At 38.4% G+C, this 24622-nt stretch overlaps 2 protein-coding genes across 3 annotated transcripts; one reads left to right on the top strand and one right to left on the bottom strand.

Moving 5' to 3' along the window:
- The first annotated feature begins 23 nt into the window (after positions 1-23).
- On the top strand, positions 24-19637 carry ubr1 (ubiquitin protein ligase E3 component n-recognin 1). 2 transcript variants are annotated; one of them, XM_041971920.1, is made up of 47 exons: positions 24-124; positions 1929-2188; positions 3061-3139; positions 3434-3538; positions 4644-4771; positions 4858-4996; positions 5135-5197; positions 5305-5428; positions 5557-5664; positions 5752-5840; positions 5920-6018; positions 6477-6634; positions 6723-6822; positions 6973-7101; positions 7943-8123; positions 8230-8282; positions 8420-8530; positions 8634-8699; positions 8786-8887; positions 8988-9051; positions 9142-9266; positions 9369-9421; positions 9522-9624; positions 9705-9753; positions 9850-10004; positions 10108-10207; positions 10365-10468; positions 10592-10672; positions 10814-10995; positions 11109-11317; positions 11417-11513; positions 11631-11783; positions 11867-11967; positions 12080-12194; positions 12281-12429; positions 12517-12572; positions 12649-12745; positions 13849-13916; positions 14160-14307; positions 14435-14522; positions 15717-15853; positions 15939-16047; positions 16127-16183; positions 16272-16349; positions 16432-16602; positions 16721-16822; positions 18426-19637. In XM_041971920.1, exons 1-47 carry the CDS (start codon positions 80-82, stop codon positions 18565-18567), a joined length of 5232 nt encoding a protein of 1743 aa, XP_041827854.1. In that variant the 5' UTR covers positions 24-79; the 3' UTR covers positions 18568-19637. The 2 variants fall into 2 exon arrangements, with proteins under 2 accessions (XP_041827854.1, XP_041827853.1); XM_041971919.1 differs by having other exon boundaries at positions 3434-3544.
- Positions 19638-20780: 1143 nt separating this feature from the next.
- On the bottom strand, positions 20781-22942 carry prph2la (peripherin 2-like a). Its single transcript, XM_041972345.1, has 3 exons — positions 22293-22942; positions 21571-21817; positions 20781-21365 (listed from the first exon to the last, which is right to left on the bottom strand). Exons 1-3 carry the CDS (start codon positions 22871-22873, stop codon positions 21093-21095), a joined length of 1101 nt encoding a protein of 366 aa, XP_041828279.1. The 5' UTR covers positions 22874-22942; the 3' UTR covers positions 20781-21092.
- Between the last annotated feature and the right edge of the window lie 1680 nt (positions 22943-24622).

The raw sequence follows: 24622 nt of genomic DNA, 5'->3' as shown, positions 1-24622 counted from the left end.
AATAAAAAATCTCCGTAAGGTTTTGTTCAGACAGGAAACGGTCTCCTAGTGACACCTCCTCCTTTACGGCAAATGGAACATGGCGGAGAGTGAGAAATCCGTAGACGGACTAGAGCTCAGTAAGGTATGATGTTCAGATGGCAAATACAAGTGACAATAGCTACTGAGATTCCGGGACAAAACGCTGAAGTATAATATATCAATTCGTATGTACACTGCGGTTTGAATGCATAGTAAGAGGATGTTTTTCTTACCAAGCTAGCAGTCATAGCTCAAAAGGGCCACCTTACTAGCCTCTAGGATGCTAAAATAAATTTACTGCTCAACAACAGTGATTATGTTTTGATGGATTTGGAAGCAGGACGCCATTGAGTAGACATTCACGCTGGGGGAAACATGGATTTGTTTTCAGAAATGTCAATGTGGTTTTTTGTGGTCTTTTTTGTCCCAATCACTTCAACATGAGTTTCTGAATTTTGAGCATCAGGTCCCGACTTCTTTTTGTGCTCTTCCTGCATGCTAATGTTCAGTTTGTTTACAGCGCGAAAGTGAAAGTGAAATAGATAATCCGAGGGGATTTTTTTTTATTTCTAATTATTATATTGTAAGACACATTTACGAGATAACACTTGCAATAAGGAAATTGACACGATACAGCAGTGGTGGCTCATCCTATGAAAACCCAGCATAACAGAAACCAAAAAGAAAAAAAGATGACCAGTGTAGCATCCACCGGACAGTAACTGATTTGATCGTGACCAACGTTTGGAAAACAAATAAACAAACAAAACAAAAAAAAAAAAACAAAACAAAACAAAAAAACAAAAAAAAAAACAAAGAAAAGAAAAGAAAAGAAACAAAACAACCCATTTGTTACTATAATCGTTAAAGCAAGATTAATCACAATCTCTAAAGCCTGTCAAATGTTTACAACTAACGTGTGCATCAGCATACACATTTCTAAAGATGATGAAATGTAATATTAGTTGTGTTGGTTTAACTATTTCACTTGGCTTCATTCCAGTCACATTGCTTACTTGCACAGATAATGCAAAGACCAGTTTTAAGCTGTGGCCTATATGGACTGGTGATTGGCTTACCCTGTGGCTATTTAATGAATATATATTGATTTAAAATTTGTATACCGTGGTCAGCACAGTAGTACAAGAACACAGGCTCTGAGTCTGAACTTGCATGGTAGCTTTGTATGTTTGCTTTGGGGTTGGGTACAAAGACATGTAAGACAGGTTAATTTACGATTGCAAGTTGATAATTACTCTGAGTGTGAGTCTGCATGGTTGTATGTCTCCATGTGATTTTCTGTGGTGGACTGGAGGCTGGTGCACAGCCACCTCTTACCTAATTTCAACTGGGATAGGCTCAGCCCCTTGGGGAGACTAGATTGACCTAAGTGAGCGCAAAAATGTCAAGTAAATATTAATTTAGATTAATTCTGGTTGTCATTTTATTCAGAATTGTTGCATTTTATCAGACACAATTAGCTCTCTCCAAGTAAAAAGAGAAAATTTCAGCATTATTGATTGGAATTGGACATAATTTTCTTAAATATTTTGCATCAGATTTGGCTTTTAAATGTTAATCACCCATTCTTGTCAGATAGATGCACACCATTCAACATGCTTGTAGAATATTTATTTAGCTCTGACCAATACAGTAAGTGTGTAAGTAAAAACAAACAAAAAAAGTTTGAGTTATATGACACATTTGTAATAGAGATAAAACAACCTTGCTAATAACTTAAGTTGCAAGAAATCAATGGGCCATTCCTGCTTTTTATTTTTTCAGAATGAAAATTTCTAGCTTTTCTTCCAGGGTGGTTATCATACACATTGATTCATGCAGGTTTGTGTGAGTAGTTGTAGAAAGGACAGGTCAAAAAGGGCATTCTTCTCTCTGTTATCCCTCAGGAATGGCAGGAGGCTGTGGACAGCAGAGCAGAGCTGCTCCGCTACCTAAAGGAGCAGGTGCCACAGATCTTCTGCCTAAAGAAGGAGCCAAGCCCTCAGGAAGAAGAAGAACTCATGCAGAATCGTCTCCTCCACCCTCTGGAGTGCTTTTTGTTTGGAGAGGATCCTCAGGAGGGTCTGGAGAAGCTCAAGCATGGCAGCACCTCTTCCCAGTTCTGTGGACGTGTGTTCAAAGAGGGAGAGACAGTCTACTCCTGCAGGTCTGGTCTGCTCATCTTCTGTAATAAATAAGTTATGACTTAAATATTTTATAGTAGGTTGGGGGGGAAAAAACAAACAAAAAAAAACACAGTTTTGCTGCCTGCTGTGGCTATTTTTAAACAAAATACCAACAACTCTATTACTATCCTATCTCCATAAAATATTGATTTCTTTCTAAATATGAAATATGTAGCTACAGCAAGTATATGTAAGCGTCAAATCTTCTGGACTCTTAAGAGTATTAATTGAGGTGTAAAGCTGCAGAAGGCAAAGAAAAGGATTCTACTGTGGAGGCTATTTTACATAATAAAGTACTCTAAGTGAGAAAAGTTTGGCATCAGTAGGCTTTACTTGGACAGGGATCTAATTACGGTACAACACCACATAATTTAGGCTAAGTGTTAAAAATAAATAGTTAATGAGTGGTCTCTAAGGTTTCAGCATTGTGCAGTTTCTGAGCAATGATGTGAAATACTTTTATCACCCACACTGATATAGACATTTAATTCTGTACTGGGTTTTTGTTGAATCTTTTCTCCTTTTCTTTATTTTTAAATGTCAGAATAAGTAATTTTGAATAAATTGTTAATAAGAGCCAGTTTATTACTAGGTAAATCAACAGTACAAAGCATTAAATATGTATTAAAGGTTTGAGTGCTTGCTACCTTAAAATAACATTTAAGGTTGTTGTTAAAATTAACATACAGATGCTAAAAAAGGGAACAACTAATGGTGTGAAACAGATTTGGGTTTGTTAGGGTAAAAACATCACTGTCAGTGATGTAGTTCAGATTATCTCAAAACTAAAATGTTAAGAATTTTATTTACTTATGTTCTTTAAGTATAAAGAACACTCTTCATTATATTTCAGGGATTGTGCAATAGATCCTACTTGTGTGCTGTGCATGGACTGCTTCCAGGATAGTGTGCACAAAAGCCATCGATACAAGGTTGGTGTTAATATACATACAATTAGAGCGTTGTAGGATTAAGTAACTTTATATGTGGCCCTTTTATATTGTAGCCTGTGTTGAATAAATCAATGTCTTTATTGTCATTGTACATGTATAATGAATGGCTTCATTCCAGTGCCACAAATACAGAAGGAAAAGAAAAAAGATAAATAAATTATATACATACATACACACACACACACACACACACACACACACACACACACACACACACACACACACACACACACACATATATATATATATATTTTTCTTCTTCTTTCTTTTCAGATGCATGCATCATCAGGTGGGGGGTTCTGTGATTGTGGAGATGTAGAAGCCTGGAAGATTGGTCCTTGTTGCTCTAAACATGACCCAGGGGCTGCCACAGCCATGGTAATGGTGAGTTACAAAACAAAGTGGAAGTGGGGATGTGGGAGGGGTGGGCTTGTCCCATTAAGTGTTATTGAACCCCAGAATGCTTATTTTCCTGTCTTAGTCTTGGATGCTGTTCTATTAGCGGCATCTCTGGCTTTGGAAGAATGAGGAAGAAAAGCAATTACTGACCCACACTTACTGAGAAAACGAGCCAGAATCTAGGTTAAGAGTTAGTGAGGTTGTGTGTGAAACTAGTTTAAAGCAGCACTTAGTTATTCTTTAAAACCTGCTGAACTGTGTGAGGAGGGATTTAGGTCATGAATACAGCTGCTTACACTCTCAGCAGATGTTTTTCGGAGCTTTCTTTGCTAATCACAGTGTAAACGCTAACTCTGATAAAATCATGTTTGAGGGCTTTGAGCAGACACACTGCTTGCCAGCTCCGTGCTTTTTTTTCTTTTTTTTTTTCCTGTAAACAGCAGGTGGTTCTGTTACCATCCCCGCCCCCAGTCTGACAGCTGCTTTGTGTTTGCTACACCAGATCTGAACCTGTACTTAACAAGCATTCATATATTAAATGAGCACAACATGTCCACTGCGAACATGAAAACCCTCCTCACCCTGTCAGAACTCTTGTTCTTTATTTGGTGGTAGATTCCAGAGCTCGCTCTCACGCAGCAGCGTGACATAGAGATTGTTTAAAATACACACACTCACTGTCTGTTTTGTGTGCTTTGTGCCTAAAATGTAAAATATTTGTTGTAAACACTGCAGTGGTGTGTGGGATGTTTGCTCTCAGGGGACTTGATGTTCATCTTACAAGTTCAGCTGCTTTTTCTGTCCTTTTAAAGAAAAACAATTTCACTGTTTTCACAACACACTGCTAATGACACAGGAAATGGGGAATTGTTTTAGGTTATTTAAACAAATTTTGGCCATATCAGATTAGCTTCTGGTCTAATGAAGTTGCATATTTGAGCTGAACATTGTTTTTTTGTCCTTATTCTGGAACGTTACTCTAGTATATTAGCAGTTAAATAACGGTATCATTAGACAGTATAATTGTAATATGTATAAAATGTTTCTGCTTAGTTTCCACAAGCATTTCTTTCTGTTTGTGCAGGATGACTGTGTGCTGGAGCCTGAGATATATGAACGTGCTGAGAAGCTGTTCCGGATACTGCTGCGCTACATCACAGATTTTCTGGTGTGGGAAGAGAACTTTGAGCTATCTGCAGAACTCCAGCCTCGGTATGATCTTTCGCTTCGCATGCAAATACACTAGATATGCAAAACACTCCGCTCAACTTTAACAGCATGTTTCTTTATCTTTGCAGGACAAAAGAAAATACATACTACTGTGTACTGTACAATGATGAGCACCACTCATACGACCACGTGATCTACACCCTGCAGCGGTCTGTTAACTGCGATCAGAATGAAGCGCATATGCACACAACACTTATTGACAAGGAGGTATTTCTTAGTTTTCGTTTTAAGACTCATTTGAAGTACTAAAAAAACAAGGGCTAATTTGAATTATTTCTGTGATTGCACTCATAATATCAATAGCACATGTTTGCTTTTATGTAATTATTGGTAACTGTTCCACAGGGTCGACGGGCAGTAAAGAGAGGAACTCTTCGTTCATGTCAACAAGCAAAAGATCTCATCAGGGTAAACGAATCCTCTGACTTCCATTTAAATCTAAATAAAAAAAAAAAAAGAGAGAATGAATCGTTTTATTTTTCAGTCAGCTCAAGCCTCTCTGTGTTGTATTGCAGTCCAACTCCGAGCACATTTCCCTGCAGCCTCTGCGTGTAGAGATCTTGCATGCTACAGTAATGGCTCATCAAACCTTTGCTGTCCGCCTCGGCTCCTGGTTCCAGAAGGTCATTGGTTATTCAGGTGCTGTAATTTAAAGCTTCATAAAATTTGTATTTTTGAACAGTATTTTTTCAATGAACACATTTCCACTTTAGCACTCAGGTGCACATACGTAGTTACATGACCGATACCCTATGTGTCTTGTGCAGTGGGCTTCCGGCAAGCCTTCTGTCAGGTGGCTTTGGAGCCAAACGTGGACAGAGACCGACCTTGTCTTATTAGCCGGCTCATGTTGCACGATGCCAGGATGTACAAAGGTGAGCAAATCAGACCTTTTTTTGTACAAAGTAGTTTAATTATATGACAATAACATAGAACTTTTTTTCCCCCTGTTTTTCCTCAAGGATCTCGCAAGATAGTTCATGAGCTGATTTTCTGTAGCATGTTGATGGACACTGAATTTAAGAGGCTTTTTGCAATCGAGTTTACAAAGGTAAACAAATGTAAAAAAATAAACTTTTTGAACACTTTTGAAAGATTCTTTTATTTATTTATTGCTATTTGTTTTTCAGTACTACAAACAGCTGCAGAAGGATTTCATCAATGATGATCATGACAGGAGTATATCCATCACAGCTCTGTCTGTTCAGATCTTCACTGTTCCCACACTAGTAAGTCTTGCTTTCTGTCCTGTATGAAATTCTTCTTGAAGTTGTCTTAATTGGTCTTTAACCTCTGAGGAGAATTGCCACAGTGCTAAAGCATCTGTTTTAATCACAGTTTTGTCAAATTGAGAAACGGATGAATAGCTAACCTCCTTTACAGATCTCACTTTTGTTGAGCATGCTTCACACAGAGCAGCAGCAGGCATTTTGTAGGCACATTGGGTGGCTAGTGATTTTCAAAGTTGCTCTAACACATCTGCTTTTATTTAGTGAACAATGTTCTTGATTTCTGGCCCTAATTTGCCTTTATGCATGCTTGCATACTTTTTACAACTTATATTGTGACTGTTTGAACTATATTTTTAGTTAAATCTATATATTAATGCAGACAGTTACAAAGACATTGATTAAATATGCCTAATTGCATCATCCATCACTGCTCTTACAAACTTTTTCTCTTTTAGGCCAGGCAGCTGATTGAAGAGGGCAATGTCATTAAAGTGATAGTTGATACAGTCATGGAACTGCTGCATGAACATCTTGACGGCAGCAATCGATTTTTCTTTCTGGGCTACAACTCAGACAAGTTCTCACGCATCCAGGTTATCTTCCATGACCTCAGGTAATGAGGAGGCAATAGTTTTAAGACTGCAATGGTTTTGTTCTTAATATTTCAGCCTTTTTCAAAATGAGTTTTGCATTTCTCTTAGATATATTCTTATCAGTAAACCCTCAGTGTGGACTGAGGAGCTGCAGAAACAGTTCCTAAAGGGGTTCAGAGTTTTTCTTGGGCTTCTAAAGTGGATGCAGGTATCAACTATTCCACCCCTGAATCATTCTTTGAATATAGTTTGGATGTTTTAATGCATATTAAGTAAGGATGGAGCTATGACATGTTTATGGAAACTTATCAAGTCAGATATGAAATTATTAATGGCCTTCTTTTCATTTCATTATCAGGGCATGGAGGAGGTGAAGCGGCAGCTTGGTCAACATATTGCTGTGGAGCCAGAGTGGGAAGCAGGCTTTACTCTCCAGATCCAGCTCCGCCACATTCTTGCTATGTTTCAGGACTGGTGTTCATCTGATGTGAGTACTATGAAGTTTTTAACCATATACATTTAACTCAAAACTTAGGCTAGCACAGTGCTTTGTGCACATAGGTTCTTTTTTACTGGTTATCAGAAACAGTTTCTATTCTAGTGGTCAAATATTTTATATCAGCTCACACATACATCAAAAGTTTCCCATTTTTGCTTACATATCCATACTCAAATTTAGCTAAGTTCTTACTTCACTGTTTCAGATGAATGAAGACAGGCACCCAAAAAACACACCCTTAATTGAAAATGTTTTAAAATAAAAAGAGGCAATTGATCTAAGAGAAATTGGGAAATTATTTCAGTCATGGGGGGCTCTATACTGAAATGACCGACAGGCAATAACTTTAAGGATTCTAAGAACAAAAACGTATGGGTTTAGAGAGTGTCTAAGTATATATGATGTAGTACATGGGACTAAAAAGTCTTTTAGGTAAGAGGGACATTTGAAATACACACATTTAAATATAAAAAGAAACCAGTGATAGAGTCTTCTAGAATTGGGAGCAAGCCAACTTAAAGAGTTGTAAGTCTCTGTCCATAAGACAATGGTGAGTTCTAAAAGGAGACTTCAAAATAAATCTACACAATGAATTAAAAAGTACATTGATGGGCTGCAAAACAGTATCAGTTGTAATCATGTAAACAGTATCTCCATAATCAATAATTGGTAATGTTAATTGAGAAACTAACCTTTTCCTAACTTGAAAGGAGAAACAATCAATTGCACGGTACAATGAGCCAAAGCAGGGCTGTTAATGTTCTTAAAATTAGAATGGCTGGAAACAGAGAATGCAGGTCATTGCTTACATTATTTCTGCTCCTTACAGGATGAGATCTTGCTGCTTGCATTTAAAGAGTGCCACTCAGTGCTGATGCAATGTGACAACCAGCCCTTCCACAGGGAGGCCACTGACTACTATATGTGCAAACACATTCTCCACATTCGTCCATATAAAGTCTCTCAGGAGCCAGCCAGCATACACCTGCCGCTCTCCAGGCTACTGGCTGGTAGGAAAACTAATATTTAAGACAAGCAGTGATAAATTAGTTGGTGTGTGTGCTTTTTTTCTTTTGAAAGCTATGAACTTACACATTTGTACATTGTGGTCTACAGGCTTGTATGTACTTCTGTGTGAAACAGGGGCAATTAAACATCTGGATAATGCTGTAAGTGATGCCCCAAATTTTGCAGATTTTTTTTTAAATTTCATTATGCTAAATAAACTCCTGCCTTCAGTTATTGAACAAGCAGGCGGTCCTGTATTGTGATGGAAAAATTACGGATTATTTTCTGTCTGTTGCAGGAAAGCTATGACTTCACTCAGCTTGCCGAGCATCCTCTGCGCTGTGTAGTGCTGGCCGCACAGGTCTCAGCTGAAATGTGGCGAAGAAACGGGCTGTCGTTGGTCAGCCAGGTAGACTTTGTTCTTTGGATCCACAAAACATTGTTTCCATACTGAGTTATTTTTCTTCTGTTTTTCAAAGAATGAGTAATGAATCATTGTATCATATGAACAGATCTACTACTATCAGGATGTAAAATGCAGGGACGAGATGTATGATAAAGATGTTGTCATGCTGCAGGTGGGTGTCAGCAATTTTTCATCACTTATTGTTCTTTTTTGTTTTCAGTGTGACAAATGCATGTGATCTATTTTAATTGTTTACAGATTGCTGCTTCCAAAATGGATCCAAACCACTTCCTGATGCTGATCCTGCTAAGATTCGAGCTCTTCGAGTACTTCAATGGAAGTTGCTCAAGTAAAGACCAGGCAAGTAATGCCTGAATATTGAAGTGGGAAAGACAAAAAAAAAAAACTTGGTCTATAAAAATATGTTTTTCTTGTCAAATAAATGCAACTAAATTTCCAGGATGAGCTAATGCAGTGGAATCGTTTGACAGAGGAGATGCTGTACCTGCTGATTGTCATCATTGGTACAGTCTTACATTCTTCAGATCATCTTTCATTGTTGTATAATTGATTATGAACTACATTGTTGTATGTGAACAATGCTGTGTGTACAGGCGAGCGCTATGTTCCTGGGATCAGTCAGGTGACCAAAGAGGATGTGACAATGAGAGAGGTTATTCACCTGCTCTGCATTGAGCCCATGGCTCATAGCAGCCTAGTTAAAAACCTGCCAGAGAACGTACGTTTTATAAAGCTATAAAGCTTTAAAAAAGAGTGTAAATACTGACACATTCAAAAGGGAGGTACTGTCACTAATGTAGTAACCATGTTTTCTTTATAGGAAAGCCATGAAACAGGCCTGGAAACCGTGATCACCAAAGTTGCTACATTCAAGTATGCTAATACTAATTAATAATAATAAAAAGAAGCTCATAAGTTTTGCTTCAGAAAAAATAAAGACGGTTTAATATCTGTGTTCTGTTTCTAATGTTAGAAGGCCAGGAGTGTCTGGGCATGGATTATATGAAGTGAAAAAAGAGCAACTAGTAGAGTTCAACCCTTTCTTCTACCATTATTCAAGATCTCAGCATAGCAAGGTAGGGCAGTGTCTGATATTACATAGACATTTTTAGCTGAATAGACCTTGTAAAAAGTTTTTTTTTTTTTTTTGTTGCAGGCAGAGGAGTCTCAAAAGAAGAGGAGAAATCAGGATGGCAATGATAAAGGTGACTGTCAAGCTAGAGTACATCTTCAACATGTTGCTATTCTCTTCACACTAGCTGCTAATAACTCAGCTGTGATTGCATTGTGTCTGTACTCAGTTCTGCGCCCCCCAGTGCCTCCAGCCTTTTGCCCAGCTTTCTCCAGTATTGTGCGCCTCCTCTGCTGCGATATTATGATCCACATCCTGAGACACATCCTGCAGAGAGCTGCAGAAGACCGGCCCAATCACTGGACAGAAGCCATGATCCAGAGGGTAAACATTGCATGCCTACTTTCTTACAAGACCTATCCTCCTATGATTAAATATTTGTCTTGGAATTAAAAAATGGCAACATAATTCACACTTTATTACACAGGCCTTGCACCTGATTGGTCAGGCTTTGCTGGAGGAGAAAACACAGCTTGAGGATAGCACCATGGAGGAAGTAACTTTTAATTTCAGCCAAAAGGCCTGCGGTGAGTGGAAGCAGTTACTATCGTCAACACTAATTTCCAGTGTTTCCCCCTAGTTTTTTGTCATTTTGTTTGGGGGAGGAAGGACACTGGTTAAAACACTACAACTGTAACTGCAATGATTACTTTTGTGACAAAAATGTGTGTTCTTTTCCTTCAGCAATTGGTTCAGAACATGGCAAGTCACTGTTTGTCTTGCTGTCCAAGATTAAGACTTTGCCTTCTCTTGAAGCTCAGAAAGACATGGTGACATGGCTTCTACAGGTAGACTATGAAGATAATCCATTTTACTATGTATAGTTTTAAAGATCTTAAACAGCTGCTATCATCATTAAGGCTTGATAAGCTTATTATAAGTTAAATTTTATATCGATCTGTTCCTTACAGATGTTTGAGATTGTCAAGTGCCTTAGAGAGAAGTCCAGTCCGACAGTGTCCATGAGCATGGAAACGTCCAAGCCAGAAGAGGTGAACATTTTTTTTTCTTTTTTTTTTTTAGTTAATAGGATAGAAGTCATTGTTTATATTTGAGATAGTCTGTGTATTATAATATAATTATAACAGTATAGTAGCCCTTATACCATTCAGACTTAGCTTATGTTGATCCAGAGTGCTCAGGACAAAGAAAAAGCTGAGCGGAAAAGGAAAGCAGAGGCAGCTAAGCTTCACCGGCAGAAGATCATGGCCCAGATGTCTGCGATGCAGAAGAACTTTATTGAGTCAAACAGGATGCTGTATGACAACATGCCTGAGAGTGGCACACAAGGAGAACCTGTTGCATCTACTGAGAAGTGAGCAGAGTCATTCAGTTTCTCTTCAATTTGTACCGAGGACTTGATTTGAAGAGTTATACCAAATTAAGTTATATTACTTCTTAGTTTTTTTTTTTTTTTTATTTCTCCAGTTGTGCCATGGAGCAGCGGGAACTTTGCACAGCCATTGGGCCTCAGAGAGGGCCCACCCCAGCTGAAAGGGATGTGCTAACTTGCATTCTCTGCCAGGAGGAGCAGGAGGTGCTACCTCAGGCTCCAGCCATGGTACTGACTGCATGTGTCCAAAGGTCTACTGTGCTGACACAGTGCCGTGGAAAGATACCGGTCAACAAAACAGATGGTGAACTTCCTCACACTGATCCTACCATTTATTTTGTGATAATTAAACCTGTACAAGTAAACATGTTCCTCAAATGTTTATTTTATTCATCTCTTGAAGGACCCGGGACATATCCCCTGTTCATGTCTCCTGATTTGGCTGTGGGGACCCACACTGGCAGCTGTGGACACGTCATGCATGCCACATGCTGGCAAAAGTAATTGTAACACAAGAGAGCGAGAGAAAAATATAAAAGCATCTTAACTGTTTGTTTCTTCTATGATAGAAGTTTGTTATTTAGAATGACTCACGATTTTCTTGTTGCTTTTGAAAGATATTTTGAGGCAGTTCAGAATACAACCAGGAACCGGCTCCATGCTGAACTGATCGTTGATTTGGAGAACGGAGAATACTTGTGTCCCTTGTGCAAGTCTCTGTGCAATACTGTGGTTCCACTCATCCCATTAGAACCACTAACCTTTAATTAGTAAGCCTGGTCCACGTAACTCCAACAGTTTATAATATCCATTTGTTGGTAAAGATCATTTGAATATTTACTTTCTTTTGTAGTGAAAATGCAGAAATAATAAGACCGCATTTGACTCTGCCTCGCTGGATCCAGATCATCTCGGCCAGGATTAAAGGACTGAAGTCAGTCACTCAGGATAACGGTAGGAAGAGAGACTGAGCATAAAGTTATTCATTTTTTGTATTTCATGAAAACAGTGACATATGAGAAGCTCTCTGTTAAAGAGTGAGCCAATAACTTAATTTAACTTTCAGATTTGAATGCCGAATGTTCTAATGATGGTGGTAGTGGGATTGGTGGCACCACTGGGCTGTACGGAGAGGGCCAGCCAGACTTCAGGTCCATTCTGAGCTTTGGAGTACAGGAACCGTGAGTGGCCATATGAGCTCCTCCAGTATTGCTCAATTATCTTTCCACTGCACATCCCTCTGACTTCTTTGCTTTTTGGTTTTTAGGAGAAAATTCTCAGACAGCATTGCAGAGATGCTGGTTGTGTGCGCCACCACAGTCCACAGGGTGGGACTGAAGACGGCACCCAATGAGCTGTGTCCCCGTGTGCCCCTCATGGCCTGGAACACATGTGCCTTCACTATTCAGGCCATAGGTAACATAAAAAATAATTTAGCTTTTTGTTACTCCTTGGGTTTTTTTATGTTTACATTTCCTAAAGAATGTTTTCTTCTTGTTACAGAGAACATTTTGCAAGAAGAGGACAAACCACTGTTTGGATCCCTACAAAACAGACAGGTTGGATTAAAAAAAAAAAAAAAATGAATGAAGGATATAATTTGGCAGTAATTTGTAATTTTTTTTTCTGTTTTAGCTTGCAGGTCTGAAGGCGATTGTTCAGTTTTCAGCATCACAAAGACTTAAGAGCCCCATGGCTGCCATCCAAAGACACTTCACTGACATGATGGGGGGTATGTAGTCCAGCCAAGCATACTCTGTGATAGGGACGGGTTTTGAAACCACCAATAAATTCATACCAGACTTGTTGATACCAAGGTATTGATAATTCAAATTTTGGTGCTTTATGTCACTTTAAATTGATTCTATGCATCTGATAATGATAAAAAACAAAACTGGCCTTGTTGCCTTTGAGCGATAAGTCTTAAAATTTGTGCCTACTGGTACTTTGTTGATCCAACTGACTCCACAAATATAATGTTAACAGAAAAATGCCTAAATGGTTGTTGTGTGTCAGGAAAAAAGCCTTTTAAAAACATTTACAAATGGTAAATGGTTTGTATTTAATTAGCGCTTTTACCCAAAGCGCTTTACAATATACATCATATTCACCCATTCACACACACATTCACACACTGATGGTGGAAGCTGCCATGCAAGGCGCTCAACCACGACCCATCAGGAAGAATTTGGGGCTCGGTGTCTTGCTCAGGGACACATCGATATGAGCTCAACAACCCTCAGGTTACAAGACGACCACTCTACCCACTGAGCCATGCCGCCACTGCAAATATATCATCCTACAAACCAAAAGACTGCTTTATCATTTACAGACCTTCACTCTACTGGAGTTGGTTAAGATTAGCTTCACAGCTGGCTGTTAACAGTTGTTAATGACTGGCTCGGTCCTCAGTCATTTGTCTAAGTCTGATCTCAGTGTGAGAGCTCTTGTAACTGGTTTTTTATTGCCTATGATTGATATTTTCAATTACACTAATGAATTCTGAGTAATTCTTCTGCACGTCTGCTGTTGGGCAAATACAACCTTTTGAATCTTAAATAATATCGGACATTATTGTGTTTTACATCAGGCCTTAGATCTTAGGTTTAATGGAGCGAGATTGTACTGCAACTGTTATATCTAATCCAAGCAAAACATCTGCCGAGAAACTTTCCTGTCTAAATGATTGAGACTTGTTTGAGAATTAATTAGCAGTATCTGTCAATCAAATCCATACCTCTTTTTTCTCAGAGTTCATTCCAATTATGTGTTTGCTGATTACACAAATTACTGTAAAGTTTTCCCTGTTGTCTAAACTGTGATGTTTCTCCTCAGTCTTGCTTCCTGTCATGGGCAGAAAGAACACACCTTCTATTCTGGAGATAGACTGCTTCCATCTTCTGGTAGGTCTCCTGTAAAGACAGCAGATCATTTTCATCTTTTTTCCCACCAGTAAACAGATGTTGCACCTTATTTTTATTTTTAAAGCTGCAAATAATTGATCTGATTTTATTTCTATAACATTTTAATATAAACAAACTGTATCACAACATAATTTATACTGTAAACGTTGTTTTCAAAAATAAAATCTCTTGTGTCTATTTTGATAAATGTCTTAAGTTAGGATTGTGTATATGTTTTCTCAGGTTGGATTGGTGTTGTCTATACCCTCACTTTATCAAGAGGAGAGTGTAGATTTACAGCCATCTGTTGTGAGCTCTGCCTACAATCACCTCTACATCTTGCATCTGGTCACCATGGCTCACATTTTGCAGGTCCTCTTGACTTCTACAGGTAAAAAGAAAACAAAAAAAAATCTATAATATATTATTTTATTTAAGAATGCCACTTTTAATTTAAAGCCTCTAAAAGGGGTAGTAATATGTAGTTATTTTTACTAAATTATGTAATTTTTGTGCAGATTTTCCTGCTGTGGGGGATGGAGAGGAGACGGAGGAGGCAAGAGCAGCAGCAGAGTTTTACACAGCAGTATCTCAGCACACTGCCAGGTACAAGTTCTTTCAATTTTCTTTTGTTTACCTGCAAATATACAGAAGCTGGGTTGTCTTTTAAGTTAAGGAAAGCTTTTTTCAGTGTCAGCATTTTTTGTATGTAAACTGTCTCTAATGTCCACACCCAAGAGAGTTTTTCTCTCCTACAGAGGCTCTGCCTCTGAATTCCTAGAAATACCTTGCTTTAGTCCAAGCTTTTCTACCACATTTGTTGACATCACCATGGAATATATTTGCATAATGCCTGCCAAGCAGGTAATTTGGCACAAAATCTCCTTTCACTGCAGCAGTTGCGCTTTTTTGCTGCAAGAGGCATCCTCGTTAAGCTCCCATAGTTCGCTATTGCTTATTCAAACAGACCAAACTGCGGCTCGTTGCTAAATCATTGTGTGCTTGTAGGAAGCAAGCTGGCATAACCAGCTCGCTACAGCATTGTTTATTACAGTTTTGTGTTTTGCCTTTACTGTTTCTCAACACTCCAGAGGCTGAGAAATAAAAACTACCCATTTCCAGATATCTAGAAACCATCAGGTTTTAGTTTTTCAACCCATGTAAATCCAAGGTTTTGTGTAGAAAAGCCTTAACAAATTTTTTTCAAATAACTTGAACTAAAATCTTTGTATTTCTCAGCTTAAAAAAATAAATAAATACACAAGATAAAGCCTCAGCTTTGATTGAAAATTAATCTTGACCATATTTTATTAAAATGAAAAAACTGTCTTGAAAATCTTGATGCAATGTTTATCTTGTATCAGGCCTGAATGTATGAAACTCACGTTGATCCAACTCATTCGCTGTCTCATAGGCTTCTATCTTCATACCTTGCAAACATGCCAAACAAAGGTGCATCAGTTCTGCTTTGAGTGTGTGAAGCTTTAGAAAGCATTTGCTTCACATGCTCATAATTTTGTGAAGCTTAACTGTACGTTACTTATAACTACACATTTTAGGAGTTTTGTGTGTCAAGGTTTATGTACGCAAATGCATCAGGTAATAGATGGTTTATAGTTTGAGCAGTGGATGAAGGACACTTACAGACCTTGCATGTTTAGAGCAGAAACCCGCTGTTTGACCTCTCAGTAAGTTTCTTCATTGCTCTTAGTTGTGCTGCTGTTGAGGCTTTTTTCCCATCCAGCGGTGTACATGCTTAAATAACCTCTTTGACAGCTTACCATATGGTTTGCTCCTCAGGTTGATTCCAGATTTGTCCGGCAGCTCTGTAGCACAAAGAGTGAAGACGGGAATTGAACCTTTCCTGCGCTGTGCTGCTCTCTTTTTCAACTGCCTTACAGGAGTACATCCTCCAGAGGAGCTTTCTAGTACTTCCGGTAGGTCAAACTATTAGATATATGGTCTTGATGATGTGTAACATATCAAAACGTTGTGCATTGAAGTTGATGTTTTATGTTGTAGTTGGACCTCGAGGGCAGATGGAGGATCTATGCACTTACTTGGCACTACCCTTCAATGTGTTCCAGCTCTTCCAGGACTACAGGGACACCGTTTCCCCTCTGCTTCAGAAGTCAGAGCTTTTCTGCAGGTCTTGGTATACACTGGAGAAGTGAACCTTGTTGTAGCTGAAAATGTTTTGTTTTTCTCAGGTGGTGTGGGAGCCCAGCTATAGCGAAAGCTCTGAAAGGCAAAACCCAGCTTGTCAGGTTGACTTTAACTCTTGTATTACTTCTAAATTTGATTTCTAATGGACCTCTCCCAGAAGTTCGGTTATAAAACTGCTTTTTTCCACAGTTATCCCAGGAAAAGGAATCGTTTGATTGATCTTCCTGAGGATTACAGCGTTCTCCTCAATAAAGCCAGCCATTTTCAGTAAGCAACAGTCTTTTCCTCCACGATCTCTGTTCGGCTGTAGATGAGCAACCTTTCTGACCCGTCTGCACTCTGCCCTTAGATGTCCAAAATCAGCAGGTGATGAGAGGAAGCATCCAACTCTGTGCCTGTTTTGTGGGGCAATGCTGTGCTCGCAGAGCTCATGCTGTGTCAGCAAACTGGACGGGGAGGAAGTGGGGGCCTGCACTGCCCACGCTGCTAACTGTGGAGCTGGAGTGGGCATGTTCCTTAGGTTGGTCAGCCACACTACATATATCAGTTTTTAAATGAGTAGTCTAAGCTAATGATGGGCATCCTTTTTTTCTGTAGTGTGATGGTCTATAAATTAAAGTTTGGTGTAATATTAACAGGATAAGAGAGTGTGAAATCGTACTGATGGCCAGTAAGACTCGAGGAAGCACATACCCAGCTCCTTACCTGGATGACTATGGGGAGACTGATCCTCATCTTGGGTAAGAATACAGTCTTTTCCTGGAGTATAAAAGTTTTTTACTTCTAGTCGTAATGTTTTTTTTATTAATGTGATGCATGAATTTAGCTTGTTAATACTTTAAAGTTTCCACTCAAAGTTCAGCTTTTCTGAAATACTTTTTGCACACGCCAATCCATCACCCATAAAAAATGGTTAACAAAAGCATTTGGACAGCGACGCTTTTCTTTTTATTATATTAGCCAAACATATTCAGGTCATGATTATAAAATGAATATGCCTTGAAGTGCACAGTTCAAGGCATATTTACTTAAAGTGACCTTTAATTTGAGTGTATTCTCATCCAAATTTGCAGGAAAGGTTTAGCTCATGCAGGTCTTTGATATGTACATTACTGTTTTTTCAGGGACTCAGTTTATAATTGGACAGCAGCAGGAAAGTAGCAGCTTTTATAATGGGGGTAAATACTGTATAGGAAATTCATTTGCAGGAGGTGTCTGAGTATGGACGCTAAAGTAGATGCTTTTTGTCCTTTATGAACCTTTACTTCTGCTGTCTTAAGTTATCAGTGATTTGTTTGTTTTTAACTTTGGATTCAGCATGTTATTCAGCTCAGGTTTGTTGGAATTGGCTGTTTGACTTTTCCTGTTTTCATAGAATATTTTGGATCATTATCCATTTTTACTGCTATGTCCTGCCGGATAACTGTAAAGCATTTGGCTCCATCTGAGCAGACAGTATACTCCAATTCATAAGCACTTGTTAGCCAGTATAGCAGGTAACCTTGGGAACCCAACTGTGTTTTATGGATCACGTTGAATCTGTCAAATGGTCCGAAATGGGTCATAAACAGTTTCAAGATGTCTTCATAATTTTTGTCGTCTCATTGTAGTGCAGGTTGATCTAATTTAATTTGTCCAAATAATATTATTTCAGAACTGAAAGTCGAACCTTTCAGTTCTTGACACTCAGGAATGCCTTTCCTTACGTTTCCTGATGCTTCAGCACATTGTGGGGAAACCTCTGTATTTGCCCTCAGATCTTTTCCTAATGGCAGATTGGAAATATTGACCTTGCAGTAAAAAGGATAATCTCTCTAGTGTGTGTCTTAGGGTTTTTATGTTGCTAAACTCAACAGTTGATTCTCATCTTTCTATAATGTGCTGGTTTGATGTTATTGTTTAATCTGATGGATCATTTTTTTCCCCAATCTCAAGGATAGTAAGGATTTGTTACTGCATGTTGTGGGTTCACAGCATAAGTTTTAACATGCAACATGTGGAACAATTTGGAAGCAGAGTAGGAGCAAATGACATGAATTTTGAGTTTAGCATATAATTGAGCACATGTTAAAGTTAAAACAGCGTAGCTGAAAAAGTAGCCTCTCTAATTCCCTGTTGATTAACAAGCATCAAACTGTTATTAAGCTTTTAATCTTAACATAATCTAATACAGGATGTAATTCATTCTACCCTTCAGATTTACTTAGGTATATGTGGTAAATAGTCTAGTACTACAGTGTTGTGTAAAGTAGACAACAGTTAAGATATAAATGACCATGATTTTTTTTATTGTACCAAAAGTTTTTAAAAACCTTGAATGAATCAGGCTGTCTTATTTTTCAGGAGGGGCAATCCATTGCACCTTTGTCCTGAGCGCTACAAGAAGCTGAACCAACTGTGGCAGCAGCACTGCATCCTGGAAGAAATCGCCCGCAGCCTGGAGGTGGTCAACGTTATGTTCGCCTTCGAGTGGCAGATGTTGTGATGATTATTGAAGCTGTGATGGCAGGGAAATAGTGAGCACAGCCATAGAGACACACAAACACACATATGTTAGATGCACGCGTATACATTCATATGCATTGAAAGCCTTCCACAATCAAAGGGGGCTCAGCCCCCCTCGGTGAGGCGCTACAGTCAAGGCTAAAGAATGATGGAAGATGGTGGATGATAATGTAACCGATGTCGCCTTGCTTTAATTTGATTGTCTGCAGTGAGGATGAGTTTCACTCAGAGTAATGTTCGCAAATAAGCCTATTCAAATAAACACATCAAATACACTTTTTTTCTTTGTTTTTAGTTTGTAGATTTGATTTCTCTTACTAATGTGAATTATTCTGCATTCTGTGTTTTATTTTTAAAAGTTCTGATTTGTTTTTAAGTTATAATTATTCAAGTTTTTTTTTCTGTAGGGTTCATTTATGTGGAAGGGTGAACAGAGATCCAGTACATTTAACTTTTGCCTCTTAACTGTAAAGATGCTCTAATTATTAACCTGCTTTCACCTTACTCATGTATGAACACATGTATAATGATTAAAACCAATATAAAACATACTTTATATTTGTTTGCATTCAAACAGATTTAGTATTGTAAGAGGTACTGTAATCCTCCACAATTCCTTGTGTACAAGCAGCCATTTTGCTGCCAGTTGTCTGAAATTCAGCCATATTAATATCTACAGTGACTTTATAAAACTCTCAATGAATATAAATGAAAACACTTTCAAATACAGTATGATATTGTGAGATCCCTTCTAGAAAAAAAAAATGACGCCATAAAGGATGCATGCTAGTTATTGTGAGATAGATGATTTCATTCCCCATGTTTTGTTAATTCACAAAACATGAAATGAATTTAAGAAAAGTAAGAAATTACATTTTATGAACTACAAAGAAATGGAAAGACAAAATGCAGAAATGTGGTACATCATTGAAGTCGCTCCTCTAGTTCTCAAAACAAAAATTGTAAATATATAGTTCCTTGCTTTTTGTGTTGTTTGACAAAGCTATGACTTCCAGGCTGTGAAATAAAGACACAAGCCAATGTACTGACCATTTGTTTCACTGCCTAAATCATTATGAGAACAATAGTGTGATAGATTTGAATAAACCCCTGTTAGCTGTTGTGGAAGAAGGGAATAGCCCATTAATTTAAATTTTTAGTGTACACAGTCGAGTTCAGATTAGCTCAATCAAATGTTTACGTTGTTTTTTTTTCTAATGCTGAAACATCCTTTTTCTTTTCCTTTCTTTTACAGAAAGGAACTAGTAGCAGAAAACTCTTTAACCAAACACAGATGCAGCCTTTCCTCAACCAGTAAAGTGAAAGCTTTATAATTTTAATCATAATTAAAACAATGACAGACAAAAAGTTTATTGTTGGTAGCTCATCTCAGCGAAAACTGTTTTCATTAGATGATGAAACCAAGGTGGCGTTGCTGAGGCACATGAGATTCATTATAGTGATAGTTTTAATAATAAAATCTGATATTAGTGACTCTGAGATTTCTGTCTGAATATATTATGTTAAAGCATTCAAATACAGTGGTCAGGGCATTGCTTTCTACCAGTAGTTCTACTTTGTTTGCTAATGCAGTTGGGCAAGTCAAGAAGAGAATAAAAGAAATGCACAAAAGATCCAGAAATGTCCTTAACACTCAGAACCTAATTACCAAAAAAAGCTTATGTGTGAACTATAATAATAAAACTGCCAAATCTTATTGTGATTCTGGATGATATCAGACAAGAAAAAGATGGGTGCTTCAAACTCTAACCCACATCACTAACTTCATCAAACATCACTAAATTTCAAGGTCAAGTGTTTTAACTGGCAGCTGAAAGGACCGGATTTGGCCACCTGTCACAAAACCACATAACACAGAGGCAACAGGATATTTGTAAACAGATTACAGTACAGAAAAACTTCTTGTGTGTGAGATTGCGATGCTTTATAGCAGAAAAGGGACTTTACAGCTGAAAGATTAATTCATTTAGGTTATTTCAAATCCATTCGGCTTCACCCAAAAGCAGAATACATATTGTGGAAGAATCCCGCCAATATGTCTGATTTTTCCACACATGGAAATACCTTTTGATAACAATTAGTTATAGTTTTTGATAAGTCTGAAACAGCTTAAATAGAAGACAGGAAAATTAAGCTAAAGCGAAAACAATCCCCCAAAAGACTACAGCCTATGCTTTGCTATAGAAATCAGTTAGTATGCAAAAAAATTAAAACAAGGAGGTTACTAGTGCTGACCAGAGTAAACATGTTTACAGCATACAAAAAGTGTGTTTGGCCACAAACCCAATAAGATGATGGCCAAATGACAGACTTGAGTTTTCAGAATGGTAGTCCACAAACCAATAGATTTTGTTATGGCTATGTCCATCTGCAGTTTGTGTTTTAAAAATATTCATGTGAAAAATTCTCCCAAGTAGTCAGTATGATGGCCCTTTCAGCACTTTAAAGAAATCAGTTCTCTGAGGTCTTTTGGTGTGGATAAGTTCAGCTGGCTTCAGTTATTTGCTTTGGTGGAACGTTGTCTGGTCCATAGTGTGCCTTGGAGGTGGACGGGACATCAATGTTGGGATCTCCGTTGTTAGCTGTGTCTATTTGGTTGCTCTTGCCGAGGCTTTTGATGATATTCAGATTGGAACGAGCAGTTTCCATGAAGCTGTTTTCCAGTAACCAACCATCGGATTCAGAGTTAGGATCTCCCTGTCTCAGCACATTTTCCAGGGAGGTCTGTAGGTACCGAACCCCTGTCAACACTGACAGCTGGAACAAGACAAGGACACGTTACTGACAGGGTCACGGAAAAACATGAGCACAAACCATGATCCAAAAGGTCAAGTATGGTGTGGTGTAATTTTGCAGTAGAGAACCATAGAAAAGTTAATTTCAAGTACTGCTGCAAATGAACCTTTTATGGTTTTAGGCTTGCATTGAAAACCTAATGTGATGCTAGTTTGTGTTATCTTACCTCAAAGAGCCAGGTGATGAGAACTGTGAGACCAATAGACTGTATAATGTGAGTGTAGTACTCCAACAGCGCCTGGCGACACCCTTTCATCCACAGGTTCAACTCCTCCGTCTGGTGCTCGTAGTTGAAGTGGGCAGAGTTGTTGGTAATCTGCTGCTGGATACAGGGCCGGGGTGAGTTGATGTTACAGCAGCTAAAAGGGACTCCATCCATCAGGTACTTCCCCTCCACATTACTCCTTAATCGGCTAGATGGACAGGTAAATATAAAAGTCAGTCTTGATGGATTTTGTGCCTTTTAGAGAGTTTTGTTAACTTTAATACCAAATGTACATGTGAGTCTTGGGCCTTAAAATTTGCACAAAGTATGATTATTTTCAAAATTTTCATGAATATTACAATAGTGTAAATGATGATAATGGGAAAATCTGATATCTTTAAGTCCCTAATTTTAAATTCCACTTATGTAAAGTATTCTTCATGACATATTTTAAATTAGATTGCATGTGAAGTTATTTGCAGTATGACCCCAAACTGTCTTATTCTTAAAAATCTTGTATAAATGCTTGGAGTCTTCTTTTAATATGTCCTTCACTACACAGATTTTTAATATACAACAGTTTTTACCACTGCTAATCATTCTCATAATTTCTTTAATAAAAACCATCTTGTGTATACGGGGTAGATGACAGGCCTTCTCTTCCTGCTACTGTTTATACTTACTCCACCACATCTTTTTGGGACATATCCAGGTAGCGGTTGCTTATCCACTGGATTTGAAACCAGTCTTTATAGCCATTGTTTCCACAGCACTGGAACTGTATCTGCAGCATGTCCACGGTGCTCTTCAGGAAGCAGCGCCCTGGTGTGTCTGTGTCCTTGTAAAACTTCATAGCCTGACTCAGCCCCAAGTTCAGAGACTCCTCCAGCTCCCCATGCATGCTGTAACACATCAGCGCCCCAACCAGCACACAGAAGGTGAAGAAGAAGGTGCAAACAATGTAGGGCAGCATGATCAGCTTCCAGCGCAAGAACTTGGTTGTATCCACACAGTCGTAGCAGATCTTTCCACCCAAGAAGTTGATGGCACAAGCAATGAGGCCCACCGCTATTAGCATGTTGGGTACATACTGGATATCCCTCTCAGCCATCAGCTCCCCACGCTTGTTGATCTCCACCTTGAGGAAGAGTCCCAGGCTGAAGAGGATAGCCCCAGTAACTACTGAGATCCAGTTGAGGATCCACAGCACCTGGGCCAGCTTGTCCCTTTTAGTTTTTGTGAACTTTACTCTTAAAACTGCCATTGTCTATATATCTTTAGCTACTGCTTGAAATCCAAGGTGGAATTAAAGGTGAGACATGGGTAGAGTGGTGGAAAGGAACAGGTTATCCTGCAGGAGGTGTGGGGGACCAGCGGGAGGGGGTTTGGTAGCACGGTTCTCTGAAGGTTCTTTCATAAGCAGCTTAGCCAGGTAGTCATGATTGATATCGTGTATGCACTGCATTATGGTTGTACTGTTGGCACTTTGTGAGAATGCATCGGTGAGGGCAGAAAAAAAAAGAAACTGTTACTTAAGCATAATTGGAAATGTAAAACACTACTAAGACTAAATGTTCCTACATCTAACAAGTTTTATAGAAACAGGATGAGTAGAGGGACTACTTTCAATGCAAGACAAATAAAATAAAGATCAGGAACTTGTTATTCTATTAAGAAATACACCAACTCTTTTTGTAATTCAACAATCCTAAAGCTAAAATCATTTAACTCATGAAACAGTTGGTAAATTTGGATTTTAAATTCAAGAAATCTCCTTGACTCACCTTAGTGTGCTCATTTTTCATTTTAAAAATCTGACATCACTCTCATCTGGCTTTCACTCAGTCTTCTTGCTGACATCTTCGAATCCTGGGAGAGAAGAGTGGTCGTGATGGCACTGAGAGCACAAAGGCAGCCACAGTAGCATCTGAGGGAGACAAGCAGCCACGTACTGACCCTCCTCCTAATCCCCTTTAATCATTAATCAGCCCAGGGCCCCACAAGAGGTTTAGACCCACCTTCTGCCACCTACGCAAATCTGACTGTCCCGGCACTGTGAAAGTAATGGCGGACGGCTATCGTGTAGCTATTGTGTGAGTGCAGTTGTGTCAGAAGTAATGTTTATTTTATTGATCTATTATTTTAGAGTGTTTTATTAAACTTGGTTACCAATATGTACAGGCACCTAAATGGATGAGTAAATTTTCACTGATACTCTTTTGAAATAAATAAATAAATAATAATATAAATAATATTAGGTTAGATTAAATTGAAACTGGGTAGAAATTCTAAATAATAATAAAAAACCCCCCCAAAACAATCAATTAAAGGTTGTACTTTTTCTATACCCTATTCAAACGATTTTTTTCAATCATTTAACCTTGCTTATTTTAGCAAAACAACATGGAGCAACATTCTGCATGTGCTACAAGATTATTGCTCTTAGTAAGAATCCAGGTGCTAAACTCCCGGTGGTCAGATCAGCCCTGTTCTTTTGACTTTGTGATACATTATAAAACAAATAAAACAACGAAGGGGAACCAAAAGTGTTGAACAGTTGAAATCTATAACACACAAGAATACAAAAACTAGTCCCCTCAATTCTCAAATGCTTAGAGCATTATTAAATGAAGAAGTGATGCGACTCAGCAGTACACATCTCCCTGTAACATTCATTCATTTATATACACCAGCAGGTTAGTAATTTGCAAATCTCTGTATTCCTGTTTTTTATTTTCTAATCTGGGTTTAGAAAAAACAACATTACAATCATAAAATCAGCTGAAGATGAATTAGATGTTAATATAATTAAGTGCATGCAGGTATTAGATGCATTAGAGGTATTCAATAGCAAGTACATGGCCTTGTAAACACAAAAAAATAGGTGTAATAACCCTTTGATGGGGGTGTGGTTGAATTCTTGTAAAGATAATTGTGATTTTATTCCCTTTGTCATGGAAGATGCACTTCCTGTTGATTTCAGCACCCAAACATGAATACAGCCACAGTGCAA

This window comes from Melanotaenia boesemani, chromosome 20, assembly GCF_017639745.1.
Source record: "Melanotaenia boesemani isolate fMelBoe1 chromosome 20, fMelBoe1.pri, whole genome shotgun sequence".
In the NCBI taxonomy this organism is placed as follows: domain Eukaryota; kingdom Metazoa; phylum Chordata; class Actinopteri; order Atheriniformes; family Melanotaeniidae; genus Melanotaenia; species Melanotaenia boesemani.
Note: the sequence above shows the minus strand (reverse complement) of the source record. Positions and strands in the feature narration are given on the sequence as shown.

Excerpts from the sequence above, each read along its gene's own strand:
- ubr1 (XM_041971919.1), top strand. The coding sequence starts at position 80 with ATGGCGGAGAGTGAGAAATCCGTAGACGGACTAGAGCTCAGTAAG. Across the intron at positions 5,841-5,919 it reads TTGCAATCGAGTTTACAAAG|TACTACAAACAGCTGCAGAA; the intron begins GTAAACAAATGT and ends TTTGTTTTTCAG. Across the intron at positions 14,308-14,434 it reads GGTCCTCTTGACTTCTACAG|ATTTTCCTGCTGTGGGGGAT; the intron begins GTAAAAAGAAAA and ends ATTTTTGTGCAG.
- prph2la (XM_041972345.1), bottom strand. The coding sequence starts at position 22,873 with ATGGCAGTTTTAAGAGTAAAGTTCACAAAAACTAAAAGGGACAAGCTG. Across the intron at positions 21,818-22,292 it reads TCCCAAAAAGATGTGGTGGA|CCGATTAAGGAGTAATGTGG; the intron begins GTAAGTATAAAC and ends CTGTCCATCTAG. Across the intron at positions 21,366-21,570 it reads TCATCACCTGGCTCTTTGAG|CTGTCAGTGTTGACAGGGGT; the intron begins GTAAGATAACAC and ends GTCTTGTTCCAG.